This window comes from Dama dama, chromosome 8 (assembly GCF_033118175.1).
Source record: "Dama dama isolate Ldn47 chromosome 8, ASM3311817v1, whole genome shotgun sequence".
Classification (NCBI taxonomy): domain Eukaryota; kingdom Metazoa; phylum Chordata; class Mammalia; order Artiodactyla; family Cervidae; genus Dama; species Dama dama.
In genome coordinates, this window is record NC_083688.1 from 48,423,649 (window position 1) to 48,442,914 (window position 19,266).

The 19,266-nt window shown below is 40.4% G+C and overlaps 1 protein-coding gene across 3 annotated transcripts in view; it reads left to right on the forward strand.

Annotated features, from left to right (window-relative positions):
• Positions 1-19,266, forward strand: part of ANKRD44 (ankyrin repeat domain 44) — a 314,903-nt gene that overhangs the window by 179,538 nt on the left and 116,099 nt on the right. For all 3 annotated transcript variants that reach the window (XM_061149089.1, XM_061149091.1, XM_061149092.1), the window contains exons 6-7: positions 16,230-16,430; positions 16,765-16,852. In XM_061149089.1, the coding sequence (XP_061005072.1) occupies positions 16,230-16,430; positions 16,765-16,852 (289 nt within the window). The remainder of the gene's footprint in view (positions 1-16,229; positions 16,431-16,764; positions 16,853-19,266) is intronic.

Genomic DNA, 19,266 nt, shown 5'->3' on the forward strand with positions numbered 1-19,266 from the left:
AGCTGAGTGACTGAGCATGTGGAACCTTATAGGTTTTTGGTTTGTGGTTACTATATACACACACACATTTATATTGATGATCTCAAGTTTTATATATGTATGGGTCTTCCCAGTGACACTGGTGGTAAGGAACTGCCTCCCAGTGCAGGAGACGTGGGTTCGATTCTAGGTCTGGAACATCCCCTGGAGGAGGGCATTGCAACACACTTCAGTATTCTTGCCTGCAGAATCCCATGGACAAAGAAGTCTGGCAGGCTATAGTCCATAGAGTTTCAAAGAGTCAGATACAACTGAGCATGCATACGTGTGTATGTATATATATGTGTGTGTGTGTGTGTGTGTGTGTGTACATATACACACATATATTAGTGATCTCTTAAGTTCAAACACATTCTAACACCCCTACATTTTTATTTTCCCCTGTTATGTTTAATATTTCTGACATCATGTTTTACATTTTTTTGTTTTGTGTATCTCTTAACTACTTATTGTGGATATAGACGATTTTACTACTTTTGTGTTTTGACCTTTCTACTAGCTTTATATGTGACCTACTACCTTTCATATATGTTTGCCTTTACACATGAGATTTTTCTTTCATAATTTTTATATTTCTACTTGTGGCCTTTTCTTTTTCACTAGAAGTCCCTTTAAAGATGTCTTGTAAGGTTGGGTGAGTGGTGCTGAATTCTTTTAGCTTTTACTTCTTTGTAAAATTCTTTATCTTTCCTTCAAATCTGAATGATAACCTTACCAGGAAGAGTATTCTCAATTGTAGGTTTTTTTCCTTTCATCACTTTGAATATATAGTGCCACTCCCTTTTGGCTTGCAAACTCCCTGCGGAACGTCAGCTTACTATACATAACTGGTTGTTTTTCTCTTGCTGTTAATTTTTAGATTTTTTATATATTTTTTAAAATTTATTTTGTTGACGTATAGTTGTTTTACGTTGTTGTGCTAGTTTCTGCTCTACAGCAAAGTGATTTCGAAATACATTTTTTTGTCATTTTAGTTAAAGTATGACTTGATGTGGACCTCTTTGGGTTCATCTTGTTTGAAACTCTGGATGTCTGTCTGGATCTGGATGTCTATTTCCTTCCCTAGGTTAGGGAAGTTTTTAGCTGTTATTTCTTCAAGTAAGTTCTCTGCCCCTTTCTCTTTCTTTTCTCCTTCTGGGACTCTTATATTGCAATGTTAGTATGCTTGATGTGGTCCGGAGGTTTCTTAAATTATTCTTCTTTCTTTTAATCCTTTTTTTCTTTTTTATGTTTAGCTTGGGTGATCGCCACTACTCTTCCAGATCACTGATTATTCCTCTGTATCATCTAATCTACTGTTGATTCCTTCTAGTATATTTTTCATTTCAGTTAGTCTATTCTTCAGCTTTGTTTGGTTTTTCTTTATATTTTCCAACTCTGTTAAAATTCTCCCAGTTTTCATCCATTCTTCTCTGAAGTTCATTGAGCATCTTTTTTGATGATCAAAAAATGATCATTTTTGATCATTACCTTGAACTCTTTATCAGTTAGGTTGCTGTCTCTACTTTCGTTCTTTTTATGAGGTTTTGTCTTGTTCCTTCATTTGGAGCATATTTCTCTATGTCCTCATTTTGCCTAATTCTCTGTGTTTATTTTCCTGTACTAGGTGGGTCAAATACATTTTCTGATCTTAGAGAAGTGGTTTTATGTAGGAGACGTCCTATGGGATCCAACACCACTTTCCTTCTGGTCACCAGAGCTATGTGCTCTAGGGGTACCCCGATCTGGGCTGTGGGCACCTCCTCTGATGGAGCCGGGTCAATTACTGTGAGCTTTCTGGGAGGCAAGGCTGGCTCCAAGCTTGTTTAGCTGTGAGGTTCTCCCTCATGTTGGGGGCCCCCTGGAGGATGTGGCAGGCTCCCCAAGCAGTTGACTGTGCAGCCTGGGGACTGTGGAGTGGGTGCTAGTGGGCAGGTAAGTCACCAACACTAATAGGCTATGGGAAGGATTCTCACATGGCACTTGCCAGTGCCGACATCATGGCAGAATGAGCTCCCCCAAGTAGATGCCACCAGTCTCTTCATTCTCAAGTGAGTCCCAGGTGCCTCGTGCCTCTCAAGAGGCTCTCCAAGAATAGCAAGTAGGTCTGACCCAGCAAGTAGGTCTGACCCAGAGCTACAACCTCTGCACATGCTCTTTAAGAGCAGTCTGTTTCCTAAGTCCTCTGACTCTCCTGAACATAAGCCCCACTGGCTTTCAAAGCAGAAGTTCTGGGGACTCATCTTCCTGCTGCAGCACCCCAGGCTGCAGAGCAGTGTGGGGCTCAGACCTCTCGCTCCTTGGGGAGGACCTCTGTGATTGTGATATGCTTCCCATTGATGGGTTTCTTACCCAGCTATATGGGTCCTGCGTATACTACCTCTTGGCCCCTCCTGTCTATCTTGTTGTAGTCTGTTCTTTATATCTTTTGTTGGGGAAATCTGTTCTACAAGTCTTCAGATCATTCTCATGGATGGTTGCTCTGTAAGCAGTTGCAGTTTTGGTATGCCTGTGGGAAGAGATGAGTTCAGGCACTTCCCATTCTGCCATCTTGGCTACATCCCATTCCTCCTTTTTTAAATTAGATCCTATAGCCATTACTTTCAGTTCACTTCAGTCGCTCAGTTGTGTCCAACTCTCTGTGTCCCCATGGACTGTAGTGCGCCAGGCTTCCCTGTCCATCACCAACTCCTGGAGCCTACTCAAACTCATGTCCATTGCGTCAGTGATGCCATCCGACATCTCATACTCTGTCATCCCCTTCTCTTCCCGCCTTCAATCTTTCCCAGCATCAGGGTCTTTTCCAATGAGTCAGTTCTTCTCATTAGGTGGCCAATGTATTGGAGTTTCAGCTTCAGCATCAGTCCTTTCAATGAATTTCAGGACTGGTTTCCTTTAGGATGGACTGGTTGGATCTCTCTGCAGTCCAAGGGACTCTCAAGAGTCTTCTCCAACACCACAGTTCAAAAGCCATTACTTTACGCCTCCCCTAAATAATAGGTGGGGAAAGCATACTCAAGGTGGGAAGAACAGAGAAGGTTTGGACTGGTCCTTTGGAGTTTGACTATTAGAACTTGCCAAAGAAGATAACATGAGTTCAGCAGGCATATCTGTCTGTTGCTTAGATTGGCAAACACTGATACTCCTTACACAAATATGTATTAAGAGCCATTTCTTCTTTGAAAGACTTGTAAACCCTATATTGTCTTTAAAACCTCTTTGTATCTCAAGCATGGATAATTGATCCCTCTCAGGGTTCAAGGTTCAAGGTTCAGGGTTCAATCAGGGAATCATAACCACCATGATAAATGCAGATATTTATTATAGGAATTAGACCTTACACAATTATGTGAGCTGCTGAGGAAGTTTATTTATTTATGTAAAGCCATCTTCTTGGTTTCTGTGTGGTCCTAAAGTCGCTGTGGGCCAGGAGTTGAAAAACTAGACGTGAACTGCGGGAAAATAGGGACAACCTGGAACCCCCATCCGTCTCTCATTGCTCAGCATTGCCCGTGTGGGTATCCGGCAGAAGGAGCTGTGTGCTTCACCTCTGAGCTCACACGTGCCTGGCCCAGGGACAGGAGTAATTGAAGAAGGTGTGGTGGGATCTGAGGAAGCATCAGCCTGGTACCATCCTGTGCCAACACAGTGATGCCGCCGGTGGCTGACCCTGTGCACAAAGCTGCCACTGCCCTTGGCACCCAGCACGCCATCGGTCTGTAGTTTCATGTTTGCCTCCCAGAGCACGCGGCTTTCTCAAGGGGCCAACCCTAAAGGGAGCAATACAGGGGAGGGAATTCCGTGAAATGTAGTTCAGCTTGGCTAACGTGGAAGGAACAATATGAAACTACCATTGACATTGTTATTCTGTTTTGTTAAAAAGATTGTCTAGCCAGTCAGTTCTTTGCAACGAGTGGCATACCTGTTGTTTGTTATTGTATATTTAGCATCTAGCCTGCCCAGGAAACAATTGTTTTTAGAGTGACTCAGTAAAGATTGGGTTTTCCATTTAAGCTGTGTTAACCTGAGTCTCTGTAAAACTGCTAATGTGGAGCTAGTACACAGCACAGAGAATGATGGTGGCAACCATCTCTCATGCATGGAACATACGCTAACTTGAAGTTTGTTTATGGGAGTGTTGCACTAAAACCACGTTAAGCCACTGGATCCTGCACAATCAGAATGAGTTCCTAAAATAGCATGCAACACAGATTATCAGTTTAAGTCAGAGATATCAGTGTACATCAACATTTCTGAGGCTTCTTTCCATCAGGCAAATTTCATGTTTGGATTTCTGTGACTAGAAAAAGAATGTTCATTTGCTGAATTCATTTCCTGAGCTTATTACAGCAGTAGGAGTATTAGGTCATAATATTGATGAAACACCCAACCCATGCTTGACATTGTAGAAGCTCCTCTGCAAATAAGAAGGTAAATCAAGACATGGTCATATCCCTTGAAAATTGATCAGAATAGATTGGTTTGTGGAGATAAACCTTTAAGACTTGGTACTGACCAGGCTGTGTTGTAAACTCCCTTCTGGGCCTAATCCCCCTTCTCCTCCCTCCATCCCACTCCCCATGCCCGGGATTCCCAGGGAGAAGACACCAAACGAAATGAGAGCCAAACAGCATTGTCTTCTTACTGACTCCCTGAGGCCACCACCCATCCCGCTCTCTGACTGCTCCCACAGCTGTGAAGAAATAAAAGAGTCTCTTAGAAAAAATTAAAGACATTTATTTTGCAATGCTAGGTAACATACATGAGCAAGATTTTGGGCTGCCAGGGAGAATTATCTGAAGTGTTGATGTAAATTATTTCATATTATTTCCCCAGTTTAGCTTATTCTTGCTGCTTTTTTGTTTTCCCTTGATAAAGAACAGCTGTGTATAAAGGAACAAAATGCATACATACCTGGGGAGTTCCACACATGTTTATTGAAGCCTGTTCTGTGTGGGCCTCAAGTGGCTGTGAAGTATCACTTCTTTTTTTTTTTTTTTTTTAATCTTTTTTTTTTTAATTTTATTTTTATTAGTTGGAGGCCAATCACTTCACAACATTGCAGTGGGTTTTGTCATACATTGACATGAATCAGCCATGGAGTTACATGTATTCCCCATCCCGATCCCCTCTCCCACCTCCCTCGAAGTATCACTTCTTAGACATTGTGTTGAGGGCAGATAGCAGGTAGACAGCCAGCACACACCCAGTAAAAAGCCACAGAGCCTGCTGTGGTCTGTGTCCAAATGTGACTGGCCTTTCACACATGTATTTTCTTCTCTAATGAAGTGAGGGGCTGCATCAAAGGATTTGCTGAACTTGTCACTTTCCTGTCCCAGAGGCTCTTTTGTGGTTAGAAATATTGAAAATGATTGTATCCCATCTTTGGGGTGTAGAATTCAGAATGTTGTGTTCAAATTAGTATTGTCATGATGAACATTTATGGAGCAATTACTGCTTGCTAGGCTATGTGCTAAGCATTTTCTGTACATTATTCCATTTTAACCTCTGAGTTAATTACTCTCTGAGTCTGACACTGTTATTAATCCTCATTTAGGAAATGTGGTCTCAGAGAAGTTAAGCAACAGAACCTAAGACACCACAGCCAGTAAGTGGAGGAGGGTGTATCCAGAGAGCCTGTTCTCCTAACCACTGCGCTACACTGCTGCCCTCTCATCACGTGGGCATCCCTAGGGATACTTGTTAACTTATAAAGCGTATCTATTTTTGTATCTGTGCAGACAAATGTCCAACAGGTATAAAGATATTTTCCAGATCTGAGTAGGAAAAACATTTTATAGCTTAAAATTTAAGCATCATGTTTTTCCCTCCCCTCTAAAAAACACTGTCATTTTGGGCTAAATGCTAATAGGAGAACTGGAAAAATTATATGGGAGACTAGAATGTTATTGCTTTCCATGATGATAAAAAGATGATCACATATAGAACATAGATTGTAACTGGAATGGGTAGAAAATTAGCATCTTATAACCTATTTGAAGGTGGATGAGTCGTATTCAGATTTAGTGTGCATTCAGATAACCTGCAATGCTTGTTTTTTTTTTTTTTAATTTATTTTTTATTTTTATTATTATTTTTTTTTGTCATACATTGATATGAATCAGCCATAGATTTACACGTATTCCCCATCCCGATCCCCCCTCCCACCTCCCTCTCCACCCGATTCCTCTCGTACCTGTTCTAACAGTACTACATATAAAGTAGATAAACACAAGCACCTACTGTATGGCACAGGAATGAAACTCGGTATTTTGTAATATTCTGTGTCGCCGATATTATATTTCATATATACACAAACACACACAGTTGCATATGTATATCGTGTCCAGCTCTTTTGCAGCTCAGTGAACTGTAGCCTGCCAGGCTCCTCTGTCCATGGGATTTCCCAGGCAAGAATACTGGAGTGGGTTGCCATTTCCTCCTCCAGGAGATCATCCTAACCTAGGGATTGGACCCAAGTCTCCTGCATTGGCAAGCAGATTCTTTACCACTGAACCAGTACGGTAGCCCTTATTTATATATGTATAAAATGGAATCACTTTGCCATACACCTCAAACGAACACTATATTATAAATCAACTATACTTCAATTTAAAGAATTTTTTAATAAAGTCACATGCACACACACACACAAACACAAAGTACATGTTCTAGAACCTCACCCCCAGTGATTCTGATGAAGCCTATTATTGAGCCCAGAATTTCAAAAAGAAAATTCTGATGCATGTGGTCTACATTCCATACTTCGAGATCTGAGATTAATGTCTGGGAATACTTTAGTATCTGGCCTTTCCAAAGTTTAGAGCCAGTGGTTCTTGAATAGTTTGAATTCTTTCACATCCCCAAGTCTCCCCTTTATACTGCTGGCTCTTAGAATAATTGTACTCTAATAATAATTATAATGATAAAGCACACGTTTGGTTTAGTAGTGGTATTTTTACAAGAATAATCTGACTAATCTGAACAAATTAGGCACCAATTTATACAATTCTTACAGTGTATGAAATTGCTGTAATCAATAGAGGATAGAGGGTAAAAGCCCCAACCAGTTATTATTTTACAGTTATAGATTAAATTCCTTCTGGACTTGAGTACAGCCTCGGGGACATTAACACACATAAATCTTGTTAATTTTTGCATATTATTATTTAGAGAATTTGTTATTCATTATACCAATATGTTTATTCTACTCAAATTTATTGAATATACATTAGGTGCCAGAAACCTGCCAGGCTTTGTGGACAGTATAGAAGATTGCATGAGACTCAGACCCTGGTCCAAAGCAACTTACTGTTTATAAAATTTGACATTGTTTATGCCTACAAGGACTCTGTATAATCATAAAGAATTACTTTTCCATGAGTAATTTATGACCACTTAATGCAATGCACATTTGAAAGTAAGAAAAGCAAATATTGGAGGCGACCATTTTTTTTTTTTTCTTTTTTTTTTAATTAGTTGGAGGCCAATCACTTCACAACATTTCAGTGGGTTTTGTCATACATTGATATGAATCAGTCATGGATTTACACGTATTCCCCATCCCGATCCCCGCTCCCACCTCCCTCTCCACCCGATTCCTCTGGGTCTTCCCAGTGCACCAGGCCGGAGCACTTGTCTCATGCATCCCACCTGGGCTGGTGATCTGTTTCACCATAGATAGTATACATGCTGTTCTTTTGAAATATCCCACCCTCACCTTCTCCCACAGAGTTCAACAGTCTGTTCTGTACATCTGTGTCTCTTTTTCTGTTTTGCATATAGGGTTATCGTTACCATCTTTCTAAATTCCATATATATGTGTTAGTATGCTGTAATGTTCTTTATCTTTCTGGCTTACTTCACTCTGTATAAGGGGCTCCAGCTTCATCCATCTCATTAGGACTGGTTCAAATGAATTCTTTTTAACGGCTGAGTAATATTCCATGGTGTATATGTACCACAGCTTCCTTATCCATTCATCTGCTGATGGGCATCTAGGTTGCTTCCATGTCCTGGCTATTATAAACAGTGCTGCGATGAACATTGGGGTGCATGTGTCTCTTTCAGATCTGGTTTTCTCAGTGTATATGCCCAGAAGTGGGATTGCTGGGTCATATGGCAGTTCTATTTCCAGTTTTTTAAGCAATCTCCACACTGTTTTCCATAGCGGCTGTACTAGTTTGCATCCCCACCAACAGTGTAAGAGGGTTCCCATTTCTCCACACCCTCTCCAGCATTTATTGCTTGTAGACTTTTGGATAGCAGCCATCCTGACTGGCGTGTAATGGTACCTCATTGTGGTTTTGATTTGCATTTCTCTGATAATGAGTGATGTTGAGCATCTTTTCATGTGTTTGTTAGCCATCTGTATGTCTTCTTTGGAGAAATGTCTGTTTAGTTCTTTGGCCCATTTTTTGATTGGGTCATTTATTTTTCTGGAATTGAGCTGTAGGAGTTGCTTGTATATTTTTGAGATTAATCCTTTGTCTGTTTCTTCATTTGCTATTATTTTCTCCCAATCTGAGGGCTGTCTTTTCACCTTACGTATAGTTTCCTTTGTAGTGCAAAAGCTTTTAAGTTTAATTAGGTCCCATTTGTTTAGTTTTGCTTTTATTTCCAATATTCTGGGAGGTGGGTCATAGAGGATCTTGCTGTGATTTATGTCGGAGAGTGTTTTGCCTATGTTCTCCTCTAGGAGTTTTATAGTTTCTGGTCTTACATTTAGATCTTTAATCCATTTTGAGTTTATTTTTGTGTATGGTGTTAGAAAGTGTTCTAGTTTCATTCTTTTACAAGTGGTTGACCAGTTTTCCCAGCACCACTTGTTAAAGAGGTTGTCTTTTTTCCATTGTATATCCTTGGGAGGCGACCATTTTTAAGGCACATGTATCCTAGTTCTTCTCATCTTTTCCATGTGCCAAAGTACCTGTTTCTCTTTCTTAAACAGGGTTGAAGTGACCTTTTGTAAAAGGAGAAAGTCATAAAAAGTAGAAATGAAGTGACTGTAGATGCCATCTCCAGTTCACTCCTGCGTGATATGCCTTGACAGTTCCTCTCTCTGTCTGCTATTTCTGTATCTCAAATAGGAGAGGCTACCATGGAGTGTCCTCCAACAAGGCCTGCAGTCCTCAGGCTGAGTGTTCCACTCAGGAGGAATGTCAGCATCCTTATACTTTCTTGTTCATTAAAAAAGAAACCAAGGTTTTGAAGCAGCACCACGCACAGTGTGGCCTGTGACTAGTCTGAGATTTTGTCTTTCCTGTGGTGACTTGAGTGAGCATTCAGAAACTTTCAGAAAAATTTGATAGAGTAATTTCATGACTGCTAAACTTAATAAGAAAATAACAGTTTATAATTTGTATCTTTGTCTCTTTTTTCATTTTGTTATTCTGCTAATTATGCATGAGGAATTTGAAATAATATTTAAAAAAAAACTTATCCTTCACCACAACTAGTTTGAGAAGTACTGTTCAAGTATCCTTTCTTGGTTCAGAAAGTGTTCAGCTTCCCATTCCCAACATAGCTTCTTTTTCACCTAGTAAATTTCTGTCAGAGCAAACTCCTAGCTGTAATTTTTTAGCCAGTGGGAAATATAGGAAAAAGACTTCTTTCGACTACAAAAATCATTGATTCCCTCAATAACCATAAATTGCTTCCTCTTCAAGGTAAAATGCTTTCAAGCTAAAATTTTTGAAATAAAAATGCAACTTTAAAAAAGGAATTGTAGTCTTTTTAAATCAAAGCTTCATTTTTGTGAAAATATTACTTTACATTTCTATTCAATGCATGCATCCATTTTTGCAGGCTGAAACTTCAGAATTTAAAATGTAAATAACTAAGGGAGAATTAACATTTAAGAGTATTTATGTCAGGGTACTTACCCGATACTGTCCACTGAGTGAGCTCTGGGCTAGGAGAAAATGCAGGTGCCCTTAAGACAGCCAGGCTGGCAAGCCACCTTCAGCCATCATGACTGTAAACTGAAGCTGCCTGTCAGATGAGGGTCAGTCCAGATGACCTCTGAGGCCTTTTCTAATTCTATATCCTGTATCTCTGTGCATTTGATTCCATAACCATTTTATACTACTTGCATTTTCATTTTAGAAAAAGATTGTTCAGTAGCTAAGTCTTGTCCAACTCTTTGTGACCCCATGAACTGCAGCACGCCAGGCTTCCCTATCCTTCACTATCTCCTTGAGTTTGCTCAAACTCATGTCCATTCAGTCAGTGATGCTATGTAACTATCTCATCCTCTGCTGCCCTCTTCTCCTCTTGCCCTCAATCTTTTCTAGCATCAGGGTCTTGCCCAATGAGACCATCATGGTTTTTTCATAAAAAAGAGTTAATCCTTGGAAATCAATGAAGAACCCCTCCTTTGTATAACTGAGCATTCCTTGATAGAGTCCTTTCTTGTCAAGTAAGGTGAAACCGCAATTCATTACCTTGGCAGATATTTTAAAAAATGAAAAACCGCAAAGTTGAAACATTTCATAAAAGTGGAGAAATAAATGTAATGGCTATTCTAGGTGTTCTTGAGCTGTGAAAGTGAGAGTTGGTACAAAAGTCAGTCAGTTCAGTCGCCCAGTCATGTCCGACTCTTTGCAACCTCATCATCTGCAGCAAGCCAGGCTTCCCTGTCCATCACCAACTTTCAGAGCTTGTGCAAACTCATGTCCATCCAGTCGGTGATGCCATACAACCATCTCATCCTCTGTCGTCCCCTTCTCCTCCTGCCTTTAATCTTTCCCAGCATCAGGGTCTTTTCCAATGAGTCAGTTCTTCGCATCAGGTGGCCAAAGTACTGGACTTTCAGCATCAGTCCTTCCAATGAATATTCAGGACTGGTTTCCTTTAGGATGGACTGGTTGGATCTCCTTGCAGTCCAAGGGACTCTCAAGGGTCTTCTGCATCACCACAGTTCAAAAGCATCAATTCTTCGGCGCTCAGCTTTCTTTATAGTCCAACTCTCACATCCATACATGACTACTGGAAAAACCAAAGCTTTGACTAGACCAACCTTTGTTGGTAAAGTAATGTCTCTGGTTTTTAATATGCTGTCTAGGTTGGTCATAGCTTTTCTTTCAAGGAACAAGCATCTCTTAATTTTATGGCTGCAGTCACCATCTGCAGTGATTTTGGAGCCCAAAAAAATAAAGTTTGCATTGTTTCCATTATTTCCCCATCTATTTGCCATGAAGTGATGGGACTGGATGCTATGATCTTAGTTTTTTGAACGTTGTGCTTTAAGCCAGCTTTTTCACTCTCCTCTTTCACTTTCATCAAGAGGGTCTTTGGTTCTTCTTCACTTTCTGCCATAAGGGTGGTGTCACCTGCATACCTGAGGTTATTGATATTTCTCCCAGCAGTCTTGATTCCAGCTTGTGCTTCATCCAGCCCAGTGTTTCTCATGTTGTACTCTGCATATAAGTTAAGTAAGCAGGGTGACAATATACAGCCTTGACGTACTCCTTTTCCTATTTGGAACCAGTCTGTTGTTCCATGTCCAGTTCTAACTGTTGCTTCTGGACCTGCATACACATTTCTCAGGAGGCAGGTAAGGTGGTCTGGTATTCCCATCTCTTGAAGAATTTTCCACAGTTTGTTGTGATCCACACAGTCAAAGGCTTTGGCATAGTCAATAAAACAGAAATAGATGTTTTTCTGGAACATTCTTGCTTTTTCTGTGATCCAGTGGATGTTGGCAATTTGATCTCTGGTTCTCCTGTCTTTTCTAAAACCAGCTTGAATATCTGGGAGTTCACAGTTCATGTGTTGTTGAAGCCTGGTTTGGAGAATTTTTAGCATTACTTTGCTAGCATGTCAGATGAGTGCAATTGTGCAGTAGTTTGAGCATTCTTTGGCATTGCCTTTCTTTGGGATTGGAATGAAAATGGACCTTTTCCAGTACTGCGGCCACTGCTGAGTTTTCCCAATTTGCTGGCATGCTGAGTGCAGCACTTTCACAGCATCATCTTTCAGGATTTGAAATCGCTCAACTGGAATTCCATCACCTCCACTAGCTTTGTTCATAGTGATGCTAGCTAAGGCCCGCTTGACTTTTCATTCCAGGGTGTCTCGCTCTAGGTGAGTGATCTCACCATTGTGATTATGTGGGTCGTGAAGATCTTTTTTGTACAGTTCTTCTGTGTATTCTTGCCACCTCTTCTTAATATCTTCTGCTTCTGTTAGGTCCATACCATTTCTGTCCTTTATTGTGCCCATCTTTGCATGAAATGTTCCCTTGGTATCTCTGATTTTCCTGAGATCTCTAGACTTTCCCATTCTATTCTTTTCCTCTATTTCTTTGCACTGATCACTGAGGAAGGCTTTTTTATCTCTCCTTGCTATTCTTTGGAACTCTGCATTCAGAAGGGTATATCTTCCCTTTTCTCCTTTGCCTTTAGCTTCTCTTCTTTTCACAGCTATTTGTAAGGCCTCCTCAGAAAACCATTTTGGTTTTTTGATTTTCTTTTTCTTGGGGATGGTCTTGATCAAGGTTAAGTGAGCACTCATGTGAAAATTACCTAAAGTTCACGTGAAAGGAAATATATTCGATTCTACCCATTTCTTTTTTTTTTTTTTTTCTGTCTAATTAATGAACTTGAACCTTTTCCTTTTCTAACTTTTTAGGTATAACCCAGATCTTGGTCAGGGCACCTAGCCTTCTAAACAGATGTGATTGACTGGAAATGACATACCATACCTTCTACAAAGTCTAATATTCTCCCAACGATTCCACAGAATTCCTCGATTCCAACCAAAATTCCAGTTTTGGTTGCCTGGGTCCACAAACCTGCACCTCGTGCATTCATTGGGGTTCTTCTCTTCCCTCTCGGCCCTTTACTCTGTTCCCACCCAAATGTACACCTCTGCCGGTTGCAGGGCCATGTCCTCTCTTCAGTCTGTCCTCATCTCTGCTTTCCTGCCAAGCTGTAAATGCTTCTCACTCTATTATGCAGAGTGATGCAAGTGTGTTTGGCCCCTCCCCGACAAAGCTCACTCTAGACCCACCACGGCATAGCAGGGGCTGAACTCAGAGACCTCTGTGTGTTGACACAGGACTTGCCCTCCTTCAAAAGACTATTTGGACTTGGTATTTTTTTGTGCTAGTAAATAATAAAATTTTATTTTAAGCAGATTTGATTATTTGTACTTTGTGATAATTCAAACATGGAGCTAGGCCAGGTGGTCTGCAAACTTTGTCAGTAAAGGGGGAGATTGTTGTTGTTTAGTCGCTAAGTCATGTCTGACTCTGCAACCACATGGACTGTAGCCCACCAGGCTTCTCTGTCCATGGGATTTCCCAGGCAAGAATAATTCCTTCTTGGAAATAATACCATTTCCTTCTCCAGGGGATCTTCCCGACACAGGGATCCAACCCACATCTCCTGCATTGCAGGCAGATTCTTTACTGCTGAGCCACCAGGGAAGCCCAAAAGTGGAGACAGTAAATATTTTTAGGCTTTGATGGCTGCATGAAGTTTTTGTCACGAATACTCGATTCTGCTATTACAGTTTAAAGCAAATAGATAATATGTAAATGAATGAATGAGGCTGTGTTTTAATAAAACTTTATTTATAAAACCAAACCAAAACATATATGTGATTAAAATATTTTTAGCAGTATTTTTTACTTAAGAATACAGTTTTTCCTCCCCTACAAACTATAAAAGCACTTATGTAAAAACTATAACTGGCATGTATATTTTCATTGCTTAAATTATTGCTGTGTATACAGTGCAAATCATTCTTAAATATTCATTTAAAAGTAGGGCCTCTTCTAGGTAATAACTCATTCACCTAGTCAGAGTTACTCTAAAAGCAATCACATTGTGTTGCCTTTAAAAAACAAATTTCTTGTGAATTAGCCTTATGGTATAAATTTGTAAAATGTCTGTCCTGAATTTATGTAACATTTAATGCAAAGCAGGAATCTGTACAAGTATAGTAAAATAATATACATGGCAAAGGTGTTAAAGTGACTGTATGTATTGTTATTTTGCTGCAAATGTGTGAAAAGAATATAGTATTGCTTTGAAATGGTTATCTCCCGCACTTTTGGCCATGTATCTGCAAAACTTTCAGCATGTGTCCTCAGAGTATGCATCTCATTTATTTATAAATTATATGTAAGAACTACTATCTTAGCTAATATTTCAAGGCAGTGTACGTAGGGAGAGGCTTTTCATTTGTCATAGTCTTAAATAACCGTATAGATAATAGACTTCTGATGATTTCTCTGTTTGGGCCAAGCTCTTGTCAGATCTGATTAAATTTGTCATTACTTTTACCTTTAATGTGGTTAATAGAAAACTTTTACTCAGAGTAGAGGTGTCAGCTCTGTGACTTTCACATGATTTATGATTGCGTTGGTATTATCATCTTTAATCTGTGGATTCCTTGCATAAATCTTAAACGTCTTCGGGTGTTTCAGTTTAAGGGAACAGATTACAATCTGTAGGTGGGCTTGGTAGGTCATCACTGTGTGTTTTTTAAAAATTTTTATTTATAATATTTATTTGGTTGCACCAGGTTTAACTGTGGCATGTGGGATCTTTAGCTACAGCATTTAGAACCTTTAGTTGCAGCATGTGAGATCTAGCTCCCTGACCAGAGATCGAACCCAGGCCCCCTGCATTGGGAGTGCAGAGTCCTTGCCACTGGACCACCGAGGAATCCTATCACTGTGTATTTCAGTTTACTCAAGGAAGGCTGAGCAGTGAAGAAATGATGTTTTCAAATTGTGGTGCTGGGGAAGGCTCTTGAGAATCCCTTGGCAACAAGGAGATCAAACCAGTCAGTCCTAAAAGAGATCAACCCTGAATATTTTTTGGAAGGACTAATGCTGAATCTGAAGCTCCAATACTTTGGCTACCTGATGTGAAGAGCCAACTCATTGGAAAAGACCCTGATGCTGGGAAAGACTGAGGGCAGGAAACGAAGGGGATGCCAGAGGATGAGATGGTTCAATAGCATCATCAACTCAATGGACACGAGTTTGAGCACACTCTAGGAGATAGTGAAGGACAGGGAAGTCAGGTGTGCTGCAGTTCATGGGGTTGCAAAGAATCAGACACAACAACAAGGCTTCTACCTGGAAGTTAAATACCAGCTAAAATACTTTCCTTTTTAATGAAATAGAATTTAAATAGAGGTTCCAATATTTTCTTCCCATATCACAATTGTACATCTACATAAACTGCATAATTTATGAGATGAAAATTGATAAAAATACTGTTTTTCTCTTATTTAGATCTTCACACTTATATTGTGACCTAGCTTTCTTTCATTGTTTACTCACCTAGCTTTTAGGGTGTGTGTGTATGTGTTTGTATATGTGTGTGCTTGGTCGTGTCCAACTCTTCGTGACCCTGTGGACTGTAGCCGGCCAGGCTCCTCTGTCCGTGTGATTTTCCAGGCAAGAATATTAGAGTGGGTTGCCGTTTTCTCCTCCAGGGGATTTTTTACTATAGGGCCCTATTACTGTTTCCTTCAGTCTTCCATAGTTGCAGCAGTGTTTTTCACATAGTAAGTGAGTATTAATAATACACGTACAAGACTTTCCTGTGATGCACTGGTTAAGACTGCAGTCCTGATAACAGGGGGCATGGGTTTGATCCCTGGTCAGATACCACATTCTGCAGCACATGGCCAAAATAAATAAATATATAATAAAAATACATGTGAATGCTTATAAAAAATGTATGTACATGTTTCTCACTAAAATAGGCTCAAGGAATATTTAATAGTCATTACTTTATTATTAGTCGCGTTCTCTTTGGCCTAAGGAAACCTTATACTTTGAAAGGAAAACTTTGGAAGGTTTATTGGGTTCGGAGTTGTGCCGGCACTGGCACTTTTGGCCTAAAAGAAGAAGGTAGAGTGACTCTTTATCTGTGCCACTCTCTCTATCTTCATCCCATATGACCTTGGTTTTCTACATCGAGCCAGCCTGTGAGGGTCTGGTCAGTTCAGTTCAGTCGCTCAGTCGTGTCTGACTCTTTGCAACCCCATGAATCGCAGCACGCCAGGCCTCCCTGTCCATCACCAACTCCCGGAGTTTACTCAAACCCATGTCCATCGAGTTGGTGATGCCATCCAGCCGTCTCACCCTCTGTCGCCCCCTTCTCCTCCTGCCCCCAATCCCTCCCAGTAAGGACTGACTGAACATTTGCCAGTGACCCCTGTAAACTCTGCTTTTATTACAGGAAGCAGTACAAGTATTGATTAAGCACTCAGCTGATGTCAACGCAAGGGACAAGAACTGGCAGACCCCGCTCCACGTGGCGGCGGCCAATAAAGCTGTTAAGTGCGCAGAAGTCATCATTCCGCTGCTCAGCAGCGTCAACGTCTCCGACCGGGGGGGACGCACAGCCTTGCACCATGCTGCTCTCAATGGCCATGTGGAAGTGAGTGTCCTCATCCCTGGAGCAAGAATCTTCCCCACAGACTCTCTTTGCCCCACGTGGAACCTAAATTTCACCACTGAGATCTTAGAAACGTTAGGCAACTATACCTGTTTTTAAATTTAGAGCCACAATAAATTGAAAAAGTAGCCAACATCTCAGTCTTTTCCTCTGACATGCATGCCACAGGTTGGCTGAGGTATCTTCCTACTTTGGACTTCAGATCTCTGACCTGCCTTTAGATTGGACGTTAATTTGGCTCAGATCACCTGCTGAGGGTGAGGCGCGCTCACCATTACAGAGTATACATTTGGTTTCATTGTTGGTTATCTTTCAGATGGTCAATTTACTGTTGGCTAAAGGGGCAAACATCAATGCGTTTGACAAGAAGGATCGCCGTGCTCTGCACTGGGCCGCTTACATGGGTAAGGATTCTGTGAATGGAGAGCAAAGTGCAGATAATCTGAACTGAGGAAGCTCCAAGTCTCTCACTGACCGTGTAGATTTTCTCTTGGGTGAGCCTGACTTCTTCTCAAGCTTGGGATCCAATTGAATTAAGATTCAGTCCCTCCTGCTGGCACGCATAGAGTGCTCTAGTTGGGCAGTAGCTTCGTCGGGGATTTATTTATCTACAAAGAGCAGAAGAGAGGAATCATGGCATGGACTTCATTGAATGTATTGCAATCTGGGTTGGAAAGCTGCACAAACTGTGCTTATGTTAACTTTTTATGGCAGCAAAATAAAGTGTTTAAAAAGGAGGAGGACTGGCTTGCAAAGCAAGGATGTAAATTTCATTTGTCTTTTTATTTATAAATACTCCTGAAAGAAACAAAAACCAGGAAGAAAGGACAGCATCCTGGCTGTCCTGTGGAGGGGCCTGGAGTCCCTGTGAGTGATTCTGTTACTGCACCGCCAGCAGAGCTGGGGCTTGCTCCTATTTCTGCTGGCTCAGGTGCGGGAGGCAAAGGAAGACGTTACGTTTCTGTGCTTTTCTCATCGCTTCCGTTGGCACTGGTACCACTGACAAATGAGAGCCCGCATAGAGTTTATGTTCAGTGTGGACTTGTGGGAAATGTAGAACTCAGGTCCTTCCTTTGTGTTTCTGATTGGAGAACATCCTGCAATTAGGAAAGCAGACAGAATTCTACCAGCTCCAAGTTATAAACACTCTGACTGCCCGTCACAACACAGGAGATTGTGTAGTAAATTATGGATGAGCTACACAGTGGGACACTATGGAGTAACTGCAGCAATGATGTTGTCAGTATTTTTTTTTTTAACATAGAAAGATTCTGTGACTATGTTAAGTGAAAACAGATCATATAATGGTACAGTTTAAATAATACAACCTCATTTTTGTAAAAGAGATCTCTAAAATAAATACAGTCTTGAAAAAGCAGTCTGGGATGTATTAAACACTGAAATATTAACTGACTGTCTCAAGGAAATGGATGATTTTGGTTTCCTTTTAACACTTTATTGCTTTTTCTTAATTCTTTTAAACAAGCCTACAGACCTTTTATTATAAAAAACAATAATGGTAGTTGTAGGGAGAAAAAGAATGGATTGGGGCAGAGCTGAAATAAATTATGTGGGTATAGATGAGTCTGAGTGAATTTTGGGGCTTAAAAAACAGAATCGTAAGATTTTGCAAGCATTGCTGTTTTTTACAAGGTGAAATGAACTTTCGAATTAATTGAAATAAGTTAGATGCCTGCATGGTCCCTGCCAGACTGGAGCCAGTGATCATTTCCCAGATGACATTTAGGCAGAGCATACACTAAGCTAGTGTGACATTGACTCAAAGAATGTGGCCTTTTGCGTTTGTTCTTTGCTGATATATAGCTAAAGGTGTTCATCACTCAGTTGTGTCCGACTCTTAGTGACCATGTGGACTGTAGCCTGTCAGGCTCCTCTGTCCATGGTATCCTCCAGGCAGGAGTACTGGAGTGGGTTGCCATTTCCTTCTCCAATATATACTTAAGACATGTATAAAATTGCTAAAAGAAGTTAAGTTATATTTTTGTGTGTCATCAGAATGCAAGTAGGGAAACAAATAGAGATGACTCTCCTTGGGAACTAAAGGTCAAAACCAGGACAAAGAGCTTAAGATAGCATCACCACTAGCCAAGACCAGTCTCTCTCTTTGTCTCTCCCTGTCTCTGTCTCTGTCTCTCTAGGCCCTGAAGTCAGTACTCATCTTCTCCCCTTCAGTTATCAACAAGGTTTAGAGCAATGATCTTAAAGCATTGAACAATCTTGAGTCAGGAAATAAAGGTCAAATACATTTATCATTGCATATGTAGCAAAATAGACAACAAAGGAAAATATTCTTGAGAATATGCCAACAGGAGTTGAAACTAGTTTTCCGTTTAGTCAGTAATTCATGAGAACACTTTGAAGTTGAACCATATAAAGGTGCCATTTTTGTGGGTTCAAAAAAGGGTCAAACAGTACCAGTTTCATGTGATTTAACATATGGAGTTGTTCTGATTAATTGATTTTTTTTCATTAGTTTTTCCAGACCAAATTGTTATTGTTAGACTTTTCAGTGAAGAATGGCAATTGGTTTCAAAAGCATTGTTTTCATTTTAACACAATTTTTTTTAGTCTCTGGTTCTAACATATTTTTAGGACTTTGTCATTATCTGTAAACAAGCGTGGATCTCCTTAAAGAGAAAGCTCACATATGAATCGTCTTCTTTCTTCCCACAAGATTTACATACCTGACAGATAGTAGGTATGCACTGAATATTTTTTGCCATGAATCAGCTTTTACACACAGCTTAGGAAAATGCTGGTGGCAGTGAAAGTGGATGGTGATAATTCAGGTGGAATG